The sequence below is a fragment of the Uloborus diversus genome, chromosome 7, assembly GCF_026930045.1.
Source record: "Uloborus diversus isolate 005 chromosome 7, Udiv.v.3.1, whole genome shotgun sequence".
Taxonomy (NCBI): domain Eukaryota; kingdom Metazoa; phylum Arthropoda; class Arachnida; order Araneae; family Uloboridae; genus Uloborus; species Uloborus diversus.
In genome coordinates, this window is record NC_072737.1 from 11,296,480 (window position 1) to 11,311,528 (window position 15,049).

The 15,049-nt window shown below is 31.8% G+C and overlaps 1 protein-coding gene across 1 annotated transcript in view; it reads left to right on the forward strand.

Annotated features, from left to right (window-relative positions):
• Positions 1 to 236: 236 nt before the first annotated feature.
• The window catches only part of LOC129225629 (2-oxoisovalerate dehydrogenase subunit beta, mitochondrial-like), a 39,639-nt gene continuing 24,826 nt past the window's right edge, over positions 237 to 15,049 (forward strand). The window contains exons 1-3 of the mRNA XM_054860096.1: positions 237 to 462; positions 5,756 to 5,833; positions 8,953 to 9,021. Coding sequence (XP_054716071.1) covers positions 312 to 462; positions 5,756 to 5,833; positions 8,953 to 9,021 — 298 coding nt within the window. The 5' untranslated portion in view covers positions 237 to 311. The remainder of the gene's footprint in view (positions 463 to 5,755; positions 5,834 to 8,952; positions 9,022 to 15,049) is intronic.

The window sequence follows — 15,049 nt, forward strand, 5'->3', positions numbered from 1 at the left end:
ATAAATTTTATCAATTACGTTTTACTCATAGGACTTTTTTTCTAGCGCATATCATGCTAAACTAAACAGTGATTAAACAATGATTTTAAATTATAGCAAAATTTTGAGTATAAAATATTTTAAAATATTTATTCAATCATCAAAACATTTGAGTTTGATTAAAGAGCTCAAATAAATCAAAAAAGAAAAACAGGCAAGAATCAAGAAAAAGGCAACATACCTACAACTCCACTCCATAATTAAATTCTATAAATGTAAACAAATCATGTAATTCTATGTAATTTTCCTTGTAATTACGAACCTGTTCGATAATGTCACTGAAACGACTTGTATCGAACATAAAAACGCTTAGTCCCTTGCATAAAAATGCTTTTTTGCTTCAAAATTCCAATCCCTTTAAAATCAATCTTTATCGTAAATCCCATTTTACTTATGTTCCAGATACAGTTTCTGCTTCGGATGGTACTGAATTATTTATTCTTATTTTGTTCCAATATATCTCTGTACTAATTTATAGATATCATGTTTCTGAGGCAAATTTAAAAATTGACAGAATTTACAAAGAAGAACCAAAATGTTGTGAACTGGGTTGATTTATTGTTCAGTAGTTTAAGAACACTTGAATGCGAGAAGCTGAACGTCTGCTATGAAGTTTTGGAGAAACAGGGTTCTCAATAAAGAACAACTTACACTAAGAGGAGCGGAAATCTTTCCCCTTAAATAGATTTGTCCCTTCTTCGGAGGTATATGAAATGATGCATGCATGCCTCATTTCACATGAATACATGCAATACAGTAGAAAACCGTTATAACGCTGACCTATATAACACAATTCTCTATAAACCGCACAACTTTTCAAAAGTAAACAATAGGTTTTGAAGCTTGAAAAATCCCTCTGTTTCGCTTTGCAAACATAAAAATTGTTAGGCAAATTAAATGTTGAAAGTTTTTCCTCTTTCCACCTTAATTCAAAGCTTTTAAATTTAAAATTAGTAATTATACTAAACAGAAAATACCAGATGGCTCTTGAAAACGGAGCTGTTATGCAAACCATGAAGCAAGCAGAAGTGCAGGATAATGCACTTTCTTTTAATTGTGAAACATATTTATTTGTGAATAACTAATTGTAATATGGGTGCTTTAATATATTCATTGCAGATAAAACTCATTCTGAAGTGCTAATATATAGATATATTCTGAATATTAGTTTCAAAATTTGAAATGATCTATATAACGTAAAAACCTGTATAACTCAAAAGCTGTGGCCCCAAGGTGTGCGTTATAATGGTCTTCTACTATATAAAAACTCTCTCTTAAACTTAAATGTAGCCAAACCTTTCTATCTCAAATTTCACAGGACATAAGAAAAATACATAGGTTTCTTGATGTGGTTTTGACAAAAGTTATGAAAGTAAGCAATGGTCACAAAGTCAAAGAGTTAACATTCTCATTTGCATTTATATTGTTCAACATTTAACAATTTGATGCTTTGATTACACGTTTTACAAATTTGAATGATTTTATTGATAGCAAGTTTAATGCATCCTTTAAGAAAAGAAGTTATCTTTCAGTAATTTTCATTCAAAAATGTTGAGATTTTTACTTTCCCTTTTACCGAAACCAGTTTAAACATTTCCGGAATATTAACTTGGAGAACACAAAAAAATAACAGTTGTCACAAGTGTGGGGCGATGGGGGCTATCTCCCCTCCCTTGAGGGACTCTGGACTGGCAATGTTTTGTAATTGAATTGCTAAAAAATTAAACGGTATGCCATCTTTGATGACGTTATCGGAACAAACGGGATTTGAAACTCCCTTCCGGAAACATTTGGTAAATTAAAGTTTCAGAAAAGCAATTTTAGAAGATCTTTGGTAATTTTGAAAATTTAAGTTACTAAGTATAGACCTTTCACTTAGTGTTACAGTATAAGGTTCAGGTAATTTTTCGAAATTAGCGTTCCAAAGTAACTTAATTTAAGAAAACTTTCGACGATGTCAAGGGAGTTCGAAGCATTCTTCTGAAAGTCATGAAAACGCAATTTTAGAATACCTTTGGTAACGTAAAAGAAAAGAATAGGTCCGTGATCGCTATATTATAGTTCTATATATATAGTATTCTATATTATAGTTCTTTTGTATAAAAATGGTGTTGAATTCCTCTCCCAAGTATGTGAATTGGGTATTTTGTTAGAGGTGAGTAAAAAAGTAAATCGCCCCTCCTTGGAAAATTTCTGTTTGTCAGTGGACTTGGAAGAAAAGTTCACGGAACATTTTCATTGTTGAACAATGTCCCCTTCCTCTCAGTTTCTGTGTGGATGACATTGCTGGCATCTGGCAATCTCTTCCAACTTATAGTTTTCCTTGAGCAACATGTCTTACAAGACTTGAAAATTGATTGCTAGTATTGGAATAAAATGCTTTGTCTGCAAGTTCTGCAGTTGATAAAGCTGGTATCAAATTCAAAATATATAATGAGTTGGAATTCAAGACACAGAGGTTTTCAAAAAATTTTGCTTGAGCTAAACATGGGGGAAGTGGGGACATTGAATTAATGCTATAATGCCAAGCACAGATCCAGAAATTGTTCAAGGAAGAGGTGGTTGCTTTTTTAACTTGCTTCTTACTACCAATTTGATTTGCATATACTTTAGGAAGGTGGGGTTGTGGCCGCCACATTTTTATCTAACACAACTTAAATATAGAGATTTATCCGAGCAGGTCCCCAAATGTATTCCTTTCCTTTTCCATTGGAAGGGCTAAAATTGAATTTTAGAACTTCAATTTGATTTGATTCTGTCGAATGTTTTGAAACCCCTTTCCCGTAATATGATGGAAAGTCGTCTGAAATTGCACTTTTTGGAATTTCGGTTTCAAAAAATTACCGGAGGAGGGCCACTGAACCTCTTCCTTCCTCTAGATAGCTACAACTTTGTCTTTAAGGCCTAAATACTTTTAAAAGCCTAGCAGAAGGCTCCAAAACCCTTTCTTCTTAAAAGATTTAGAGAGGCTCCAAAGATTGTCTGAAATTTCCTTTTTGAAACTAGATATAATTCTGAAATGTTGCCATGAGGGAGATTCGAAAACTATTTCTTTCCATATTGCCTTCAAAGATGGCCTACACATGCGTTTTAGAACTTCAATTTGGAAAAATTGTTGGAGCAGGATCCCTTGTATCTGTCCTTGTATAATGCAGAGAAAAGGGAAAATTTTAGCATAGACAGTCTTTCAAGATAGACAGATTTGAGATAAACAAGTTAAACTGTATTAACATTTAAGATGAAATGTATACCGAATGGAATTCAAAAATTATTCAATATTCAAAACTTTTTCTTTTAATAAAAAAATTGGCGATGGTATAGTTTTGTAACATACATGAATTATTTTGAAGTAATTCCTTACATAAACCTGTTATACCTATTTCACGGAATTTAAAATTCAATACAATTTAAATTTCAACCAGTGTTTACATTTAAAGCTGTAACACAAAGCTATTCATGGGACTTTGACTGTCTTTCGGCTGTTAGCCTATTTAAATAAATTGTTGAGAAGGAAAAATATGGGTGTACATTTTGGCAAAATTTTTACAATGCATCATATTAGTACTCGTTAATGAAACTTTCATCAGTTGAATTTTATATTCTTAAATTCCAGTAAATTCAGTACTTTGTATGTATTTATACCTTAGTTTTTTTTTTTTTTTTTTTTTTAAGTTTTCTCTGTGACTGTCCCATAAATAGTGTCCTGATTTAAAGGTAAATTCATGGAAGTCCCAATTCAAAGGGACTGTGACCAAAAAAATGGTTTCTTAAATAGAGGTGTCCCTTAAAGGAGGCTCTACTGTATTTTAGAACCTTATCTTCAGAGGAAAAGCTAGCCTGAAGGAATAGAAAAGTGCAAGTAGAAAGCAGGGCTGTGGAGTCGAAGTCGAAGAGTCGGACTGATTTTGGGGTAAAGGAGTCGGAGTCAGGGTTGTTAGAAAACATGCCGACTCCGACTCCGGGCTTCTTTTTTCTTTCCTTTTCACCGACTCTCCTTGCATTTTTTAAAAACTGACTACCAATTGGTTCGATTACATGTATAAAAAGATACTAATGAGAAAATAACTGCCATTATTGTAATCAGCTAGTTTGAGTGCTTACCGAACTTTCTGTAGCCGTCCCCTAGTTTGCTTGCTTTCTAACTTAACTAATAGCAACTGTCAGCAAACGGTTTTGTTGCCTAACATTTTCAAGTAATTATTTTCAAATAAAAATAGAAATAGAGTGTTTTGTTCGATCTCAGTTATAAAATAGTAAAATAAACGTAACAAATTAGTAAGTCGAGGCCTGTAGCTAAGGTTGAAACGTTTAAGGGTGATAGGCAAATTCAAAGAAGTTCTAGCACGAAAGCACGAATCCAAAAGATTCGATGAAATAATCTTTTTTCTTTATTAAGTCTATTTCTATAAGCCTAGTTCTCACTAAAAAGTATGGAACAAAATAAGTGTGAATGATTTCTTTATTACAACACTCAATAATTGCAGTTAATCTTAAAATCTTCATATTAAGGTTAATTAAGGTTATATATTAAGGTTAGCCAATAAAATTTAAATTAAAAATTTAGCAAAGAAGAAATATAGGTATAGTAAAAGCTATTCGCGTACAAATTTGTATACTGCCGCATTTTGTGTAAAATTAGCTCCTGACTTATAAGTGCCCTATTATCGTGGAAATTTTATTGATGAAATATAACTTAAAATATATTCGCGAAAATCTTCAGAATTAAAATATTTATATTTTTTATAAACTCTGAAATTAACTTTGGGTGTCATCTACCAGATGGGTGTCACCCGGGGCAAACCACCCCCTCTCAAGAACTTGAATTTAGAAAAAAAGCTTTTTTTCTCTCAAGTTACAGCTTTCAAAAATTGAAAGCACACGATTTGATCAATATCTATTAGTTAAACATTAAAGGGGGCAAATTACAGATGATCCTATTCAAATTTTTTAATAGGGATTTTTAAGTCATCTCACTTTTTAACTCGTAACTATTGGAAAATTTGATTTTTAAATTAAATTTCTAACGTTGTATGCGTCTCGGGTTTACAATAAAAAAAACAAAATGCGAAATTTTCATAAAAAGGAATTAATATTTCAATCTCTGTTTAGAGGTTTTCCCCCTTCCCCTAAAGGGAGAGAGGGAGTTGAGAAAATACAATTAAAAACAATTTTAAAAAATGCGGAGTTGGAGTCAGAATCGGGAGTTTCAAAATCCAGGAGTCGGAGTCCGCCATTTTTCTTCCAACTCCGCAGCCCTGGTAGAAAGTTCTTTTTTTTCTCTCTCTCAAGTTTCTAGTACCCCTCTTGTACTATAGAAAAGACTCTGAGTTTTCTATTCATTTATAAAGTTTGATTTTTGAGTTGGGTTGTTATATAGGCATGTCCAAGCATCTGCACATAGTACTGAAAAAGTTTAAGGGGCGAATTATAATATGAAGGCATGCCAAATCGGCCGAAAATTTTCCATTGCAAAAATTAATTGGAAACATCCTAGTATTGGTAACAGTTAATATAAAACTTACTTTTTCCTGTTTTACCTATCAGTAATTTTAATTTCTATAAATTTGCAAAGATTAAAGCTACTTCTCCATAATTTTCCACTTCACGTTTAGACGAATGGGTGTAATTCGTTATCCTTCCTCAAACTATGCATAAAAATGTTTTGTTCTCTTAATTTTTTTCATTATGATTTTTCAATATTTGATTTTTTTTACAGGAGAGACTTCTCGTATGAATTTGTTCCAGTCAGTGACAAATGCGCTAGATATTGCTTTAGCTGCTGATTCTTCTGCAGGTAAATGTGTTTTATAACGCTTTTTGCTCTAAATTTTTTGACTTTTTCTCAGTGGTTCCCAAAGGTTTGAAAACGTGAAGAGCCACTCTTTTTGCCTTATCTGTATATAGCTACTGTTGTTATTAAAAAATGTAATCAATACTGGGCACTTTTTGGAGGAGGCTGCACCATAGACTAATAATAAGAGTAGACCGAGCTATGGCAACCCTTTTGCTGCTCATAAACCAAACCATGTGACTGGTGGATATCCTAGCAACAACGGGCGTTAATCGTAGCAGACGATCAACGCCAGCGCGAAATAAAATAAATAGAATTGATGGAACACGGAAGAATGATCTTTTATGGGGTCCGATTTGTAAATTTGTTATTCCAAGTTGTAAATATTTTGTTAATATAGTGAGTTTTTCGTTTAGATAGTATTGTGCATTTTCTTTAGTCAATTTCAATAACTCTCTAAGCAATAAAAGATGCAAGCGACCAAGAGGAATCAGCAAACGGTAAGATTTTTACCTACAGTTTCAATTTAAGATACCGATTAGTACATTTTTGCGTTAACGCAAAACGTTTACGCCATTTCGTCCACGCCAGCGTTGACAGCTCCAGATGAAAAAAAAGTTACCGAAAACTGATCAAAAACTATTACTAATGTCAAAATAATGCATAACTAAAAGAAAAACAGTTCAATCTCTGCACCTGGAAGTTTTTTTTAATGAAAACACATTGTCTTAAAATACATGTCAAGTGCCAAACTATAGATAATGCTGCCATCTAGCAACCATGCTGCCAAAGTCTTCGCCAAGCCCTTCCACTAGTCACATGATACATCTATGAACCAATTTTCTTTATCAGCAAGAATGAGAAAGCTCGGTCTACTCTTATTATTAGTCTATGGGCTGCACCCTTCTTCTTTCATGGACACCTTTGATGCATCTGCTCCCCCCCCCCCCTTCCCGACCCTTTTTTTATTTTTTGCATCTTTCAAAGTGCCCGCTTTGCTTCTTTGGAGTTTAAATAAACCTTGATTACAAATGCAAATTTTCTTTTCTGAAAGGTCAAAATCCCTGCCAATATGACATATGAAGCATAACTCCTTCACATCCCATGTCCACTTAAGTTGTGTGGAAATTACAGTAATAAATTAATTAAAAATTTAACAAAATTACTTAATCTCTGCTTTGAATTCATTTCAATTCTTCTTAATACTTGTGAGTTTTGTGGTTTCATTCTATCAGTATAATATTTCCTAGTTTTTCAATAAAGATCAATTTTCAAATGAAATTTTACTTCTATAGGATGTTAATTGTCCAATTGATACTTTCAAATTTGATTTGAATATATGAGTCCAAATTTAATCGGTTTCTAGCATAATGCTTAATAACTTTTGGTTATTTAAGGAGACAGTAACTATTGAAAAGTCCTTAGGCATTTAGCACCTACAAAAAGGAAATGAATGAATGCATATAGAAAAAATCAAAAGCACCTTTTTTTACCACAATATTATTTTGAGAAAACGCTTGTTTAGATCTGAAGATTAATATTTTTTCGGGTAATGATGTGTAAATATAGTCATGGATGATAAATTAATTGTATTTCTAAATTGGTAGAGCTTATTTTTACAAAAAAAAAAAAAATCCATTTCTTAAATTTGTTCTATTTCCTTCAAAGTACTCCAAAAATGAAAAACTATCTTTTTGCATCCTTAAAAGGAATTGAAATTGCCTATTTCAAAGTTTTCAGCTTCAATCTCTAAACTGGAGATGAATATTTTTTGTTAGTATTTAAGACAGAGTTATAATATTTTTAAAAAATATGCAATATTTAGAAAATTTATTTAATGGAATTAAAGTAAGAAATTCTTAAGCATGTATATTAAGTTGAGGAGAAAAAAAGACATTCATCTTATAAAGCAATTCAATGGTCGATTTGGGCTCAAATCGAATCTGCTTTGCTTATTGTTTTCCACACACTCAACATCAAACTATGTCAGGCTTGTTTTGTGTCTCAGCTTTTAAATTCTTTGCTTTTCTCCCTTACATAATATTTTTTATCTACTTTAGCTAGAAATTCAGTAGGTTGAGCATTGCAAATTATTATTATTTTTTTAAGTTCCTCATCACTTGTTTGCAGGGTGATCGCTAATGATCGCTTGACTTCTGCATATTTTAGGAGTTTTCTAAAGAAAAAAAATTAACTGATCTGGATAGATGAAAGTCAAAAAACTTTCATCAGTAAAAAAATATTTTTTGGTATTACAGTAAACTCTCAATTATCAGCGAAAAAGGATGGCACGGTAACCGCGGATAATCCAAATAGTAGGTAAAAACGATACTCAATCTATACGATGGCTAAAAAATATTCATAACACTCACACATACTTTTAAATTATAACTAAAAACATTGCTGCATTGCATCTACTAATATTGAATATACAAAATGTATGTAAAATCTAAAAGCGAACAGTAAGACAATCATAACTCCAAAAAAAGAAAAAAGAAAAGACCAGCGGATAATCCGTTTGCCGATAATCGGGAGTTTACTGTATTTGGTTTTACTTGTTAAAACCACATGATAGCCGCGTTCACAACTTACTTTTCGACCCGGTAAATCCCCGCTCTGGCTCGGCAAAAAACCCGATTGAAAAATTCCCAGTTTACATGTAAAAAGAGGTTCTCCCATTGTACCAGAAAAAGCGGTTTTTACGCATCCGTAAAAACCACTAGTAGACGAACTTGTCCACGTGCGAAACAAGTTCGTCTACTGTCCTTAGCGGCTAGTAGACGAACTTGTTTCGCATAATGCATTCCGGTTAAAATCACTCCAGAAGCTAGCAGGAGTAGAAAGATTCCACATAAAACCCGCTAATAACTGGAATGCGGTGAAAAGCAGGTTTTTTTCCGGGGTCGAAAGTGTCCATGGAAACGACCCTAATGCTCCCGTAGACTTAACGTTGTACCAACCAAGTATGTCAAATTGCGTAGTTAAAGTAGATTCCCGTTAAATCCAGGAATGTTATAAGTGAGTTCGGCTACATATATTTTTTCTAACTTGAAAGGTTCACTTATTGTCTTTTGAAAAATGCATGAAATACTAACTGTCTCTTGTTAAACATGTTTTTTTAGTAATATTTGGAGAAGACGTGGGCTTTGGTGGCGTATTTCGATGCACTGTTGGCTTGCAAGACAAGTATGGTATGTTTCTTTCTATAATATTTCTTTCTAAAAATTCTTATAATATTTATTTTTATGTGTATTTTTTAAGCTTTCATTATAAAATGTCTTCTTTTTTTTTAAATTGTTGCCAAGCGATCTTATTTAAAATTAACTCAACAATAACTTTGCAACTGTTAAATCTTGAATATTGTAAAAACCAGCTATTTTTCTGTTTGTATCAAGAATTTTTATTGGTTGTTACTTTTGTCTAAAACATCTTTTACTTGCCTTTATGATGATTCATTTTTGTGAAGTTTGTTATAAATATGTGTAAACATGTGCTCCTCCTTAATATAACCAAGAGATATAAAATCAACAGGTATTTAACACTTGAAAAAATCAATGTTTTAGTAATGGGTTTTTTAATATAGTTTGAACCTGAGGGGGGGGGGTAAAAACATGCTTTTGTTTAGAAAATATCTTTACTAGTAATAAAGCTGAAAGGCTCTGTCTGGATTTCTCTCTGTCTGGATCTCTGTGAGCCGCATAGCGCCTAGAACGTTCGACCAATTTTCATGAAATTTGGCACAGAATTAGTTTTAGACATGTGATTTTTCAGTATTTTTACTGAATTCAGTACTTTTTGAGAGAGCAAAATACTGTATGCAGAAAAAAAGAAGGGATATTGGAAGTTAAATTCAACATGATCCAGTTGATTTTATTCATCGAATTAAAATAATGTGTTATATAGATACAAGAAAGGATGGGAAAGCTTTGAGTTATAGTAAAATATACTAACAGTGTTGTGTTAGTTCACACAGCCATGCAATTTCAGTATTTTTCATCGTATTTGGGTCACATGTCTGTTTATAACATGGGGGTGTGCATCTCAAAGCGATTTTTCGAAAATTCAACTTTGTTCTTTTTCTATTCCAATTTTAAAAACACTTTCCCGAGCAAAATTATAATAAGATGGACGAGTAAATTACCAAGTTAGCATAACGTGGAACCGTAACGTGGGCAAGTCGATTGGCGAGAAAATTCACCATACATTATTTGTAAATATACAGGCGAACCAAAAGACCTTTTATTTTTCTACTACGGGCAAAGCCGTGCGGCTACCACTAGTAGAATATAAAGTTAATGTGCATAAACCAAGACTGAAGCTGACACATGTTTTAACCACTTTGTTAGTGCACACACTTCTTAGTTTTGATGTGGAAATCATCTGAGTTAGAGTAACTGGAGTTTTATGTTAAAAACATAACATTTATGAATAACACATCTAAGAGGTTTGAAGAAACACTCAGACCAATCAGGATTGCAAGCTCATTAGCTCCAAGATCTCTCTACTTTGGCTAATTCCACTTACTAATTGCATACCATTTATTTATTTCATCAATTAAATTTATCTGTTAATTGGCAAAACTGTGCAAATGTTGATCTTAGGGTTTAAAAAATAACTTTGTACTTCTACTCAGCTTGCTTCACTGTCCACTGTGTTGGAAATAATAAGTAATATATATAGTGGTAGATGTTTAGAGATGACCTTTAATTTGAGAAATATTGTAAATTAACATAGCTTACTTTTTCCACATGCAAAAGTTTTAGTTGTTTTCATTTTGCAACATTTCTACATTTTGCAATGATTTTTTACATTTTTTTAGGCAGTATATGAGTTAACTTTCTTTTTCTTTTCATAGGAATTTCAGTTTAAAAGGTTAAGTAGACGTATTTTATATTTCCGAGTAAATCCTTTAAAGACCACTAATAAAAATAAACCTACCGGAAGCAGACCCTAATGAGTAATCTGGTGATAAAAAGAAAAATAAACTGATATTCTTTAAAAATATGTTTAATTTGGCCTAGAGTTGAAAAATTAACAAAATAAAAGCATTTTCATCTAATTTTAGCAGAATTCCTTCTTTTTAATCTTCACATTCATGGGATGGCAAAACACTTTTAGATTTTAATGTTTTTGAGTTACTGCACTTTTGTGATTGCTTTCATTGTTTCTTGAAACAATTTCCATTATCTGTTCATAAACCTAAAGTTTTTGGTATTAAATTTATGTTGCTCCTGGTTGATTTTGGTTTTACTTGGATTTCTTCCCTCTGTAAGCAGATTACTTTTTGTCTTTATAAAGGGAACTAATGTCATATACCCCACCCTTCCTGTTGGCGCCAAGAAAGCGTCGCCAAGAAAACAATGTATGACAACATATGTCATACATCGTTCTTAGCGATGCTTTTTTAGCTCCAACAGGAAAAATTCATATAAGAAAACATGATCAAAACACTTCAGAACACAATATATATAAAAACAACATAAAACCACAACAAAAAACATCGCAAATATACGCTTCAAAAATATCAGAAACTAGAAAGTTTCTGTACACAAAGAAAAATCACTAGAAAGTATTTAAAATGCTTAAATTAACAAATTATCATCACAGCTCACCAATGAAATACGTACCAATAGAAACAAAAGCTATTTTCCAACATGCATTTCATAGAACAAAAACTTCTCATACTCTGCCAAAAAAAAAAGAGCAAAGCGATTCAAATTGCGATGTTTAAAGCGGAAAACATCCCCAAAGTCAATAACTATTTCAGCCAAAAAAAACCCGCTTAGTTACTCAAATTTTGATGTATGAAAAGTAGAAATGTCTCAACAGAACAACCCAAACATAAACAATATAAAAATACCACACATTAATTTGCAATCCAGACATGCTTTTAAAACACCTATTATATTTTACAAAAAAATAACACCTTCATATTTTTATAAAATGCTAGAGTCAACTTATTTTCAGAAATTCAGTACCTTAAGGAGACACGTTTATAGAATATGTCTAAATAATTTGTGGCATTTATAAGAATTAACTTTTAGAATAAAATAACCGTACTATTTTCGTAAAATTAATTTACATACAGTAAAAATAAAGTCAAAAGCTACAAGAAACCCTCAAGATTTTGTAAAAACAAAGAATTTCTGAAGTGAGAGTTTTTTTTTTTTTTTTATTCTAGAAAAAAGAACTTACCTTTTTATGGTATAAATCCTCACACTCAATCTGAAAAAAAAAAAGAACAACAATGACAATAGTACCTAACAGATACACACCAAGTTGGAGTTTACTTTTAATTAACGTTCAAGTTTAGAGAAACTGGTATTTTCTAAAATTTATTCATCAAAACACAACTACTGAATTTAAACTAACACAGAATAAGCATTCCTGTAAGGTATATTGCACCAAAAAACAAGAATCTCTCCTGCATGAAACCGATAACAAGTGAACAAGTTTGAACTAGAGACGTACCGAGTACTCGCAGGGTTGGCAAAAACCCGGGTTTTTTTTTAAAAGCCCATGGACCCAGGGTTTTTTGGGTTTTTTAAAATAAAACCCAAAAAAACCCAACTAAAGCTGGTTTTTTTTAAAGAAATGTTGGTTTTTTGTCTTTTTTTTAGGTAAAATGCAGGTACTTGTAGCATATTGTAGCGTAAGTATATGGACAAAGCACAAAAATTGTCTTGGGATAAAAAAAAAAAAAGCTGGAAAATTCAGCGTTTTCTGAAGAAAAGTATGAAAGACAACGAAACCTAAGAATGGTGAAGTTTAAGATTTTTTAGTTTCCATGATTACCAACAGTTAAGGCAAAGTTACTTCTCGGGTGATAAAATCTATTGTTTGTTTTTAATTACTAATTTTTTTTTCATTTTACTTTATTGTATTTCATTTTGTTATGCAAAACTACTAACCTCAAGTAGTTTAAATCCCTTTTTACTGAATTCCAGCTCAATCAAGACATTTCTTTGATCTTTATGTTGCCTGTTTTTCTATTTCTGTGTACAGAGTAAGAAATATTAAACTTTTTTTGTAAAATAATGAAAATAATGTAAATCCTATTCTGTTTTCTGTCCGACCATTTGTAAAACCTGTTAATTTCTAAAAAATATACCTTGTGTTTATTCAAGATTTGTGACGTGTTGGTTTGCAGAAAATAATTCAAATGAAAGCCTTTTAGCTAGAGTAGTTTCCTCTGTACAATCTACAAATATTGAGAAAATCAGACGTGACAGGACTTAGTCAAGATAATTTGAGTTATTTATTGACGTTAAAGAAAAAAGTAAAATATATTTATTTAAATTCTTTGCAGTATTTTTTAATGCCGTTAACAGTTTAGAAATACTATTCAAGTTAAAAATTCATTTTTTATGTCCATTCTCTGTGGTGAAGAACAAATAAAAAAGAAGCTTAAATTGTGAAAGTATTTAAATTAATTAATTTTTTAAAAACTTCTCAGAAAATTTAAAAAAACCCAAAAGTGGGCTAAATAATGGGGTTTTTTTAAATGGGTTTTAAAAAAAAAATCCCATTGGGTCCAACCCAGTTGGGTCCAATCCGGCCAACCCTGAGTACTCGGTAACTACTCGGTACTCGGCCTACTCGGCCAATTTGCCGAGTAATCGGTACTCGGCCAAATTCTGATCAGATACTCTTCCAATACCGAGTAGTTGCAAAAAAATTGAATATTGTCCAAGGCCGATACTAAAATTTATAGAAAAAAGAGCAAGCATTATATTCTGCAAACATTTACAATTAAAATTTATAAGTCAAATTTTAAATTTTGAGAATAATGAAGTTTGTAATGCTTCAATGGAATAAATCTATTTTTTAATGTCCCCAAAGTTGATAAAAATTATTTATGTAAAATCATGAAAAAAAAAAGTATAGAAAATATGGAATGTTTGTGTTAAAAATGGATTTTTGTTACAAACAAAAATTAATTATAAAAAATTATGAAAATACCTTTGCTTAAAAAATAAAAGGAAATAAAACAACGTTAAAAGCACAGTGCAGGAACACTGCAGACATGTGTTTTGGCATTGCAAGGAATTCCTTTTTCAATGCACAACATGGAAGCTCGTGGATTTAAAGGCATCCGACAAAAGTCAGATTTTTTTGTTGAATGTCTTAACATTCTTTAGCTCACATGTTATGCACTGAAAAAGACGTTCCTTGTAACGGGGGGGGGGGGGGCAGAAACATGTGTCTGCAGTGTTCCTGCACATTTGTTGTATTAAAATTATTTATGTTTTGCGGACTAAAACTATAATTGATTGGTATAAATTTGTTTTAACTCCAACTTGATTGATCATACCTTTTATTTATTTATTTTTAATTTTAAAAATAATTTTTTTGTAAAATTTTTGACACAAACAAAATTGTTTATATAATGCGTAAATTGAATTTCAGCAGGAATTTAGTTTTAAAAACTATTATATGGACAAGGAGGTCTATACTACTATTCCAATAAGTTCAAAATTCATCACATGTGTGTCGGTGGTTCTTTTTAAAACATAATTGGTACTTGGTAACTCGGCCGAGTAGTGAAAGGCCGAGTACTCGGTAACTCGGTACTCGGCCAAGTAGTAAAAGGTCAAGTACTCGGTACTCGGCTACTCGGCCAAAGTGCTACTCGGTACATCTCTAGTTTGAACAGATCTAAGATTGCCTTTGGGTTGCCAAACACAGGCTAGTTTCGCCAGGGATGCCATGCTTAAAGAATTATCGCCTCATTGTTGAGAAAAATATTTCAATTTTTTGCAAAAAATCGTATGTCGCCAAATGGGGGGTATATCACATCTGTACCTTATAAAGGGACTCCCTATCTCCTTCGGGGGGGAAGAGAGAGAGAGAAATCAATTACATTGTTCAGTAGTTTTGTTGCTGTTCTTAAATTAGATTATGTTTTAATTTTGCCACACTATGAACAATGAATATCATTAAAAATAAATTACCTTTACTCAAATATGTAAAAATGTCAGCAACAAAGAGTACAAATTTGTTAAAATTATGAAAAGTCCTCCTAGAAAAAGTCTTTTTATCTAATGCTTTAGTCTCTAAAAATAGGGAAGTTTTCAATTTTTCAATTTTATTTTTATATGATAGAGTATAACATGTATGAACATCATAGGTGAGAAAATTTTTGCGATACGATAAGTAGTTTTTTTTAATTAATTTTTAAAGTTCAAGCGCTTGTGACGTCAAATGGCACAGGAAGTG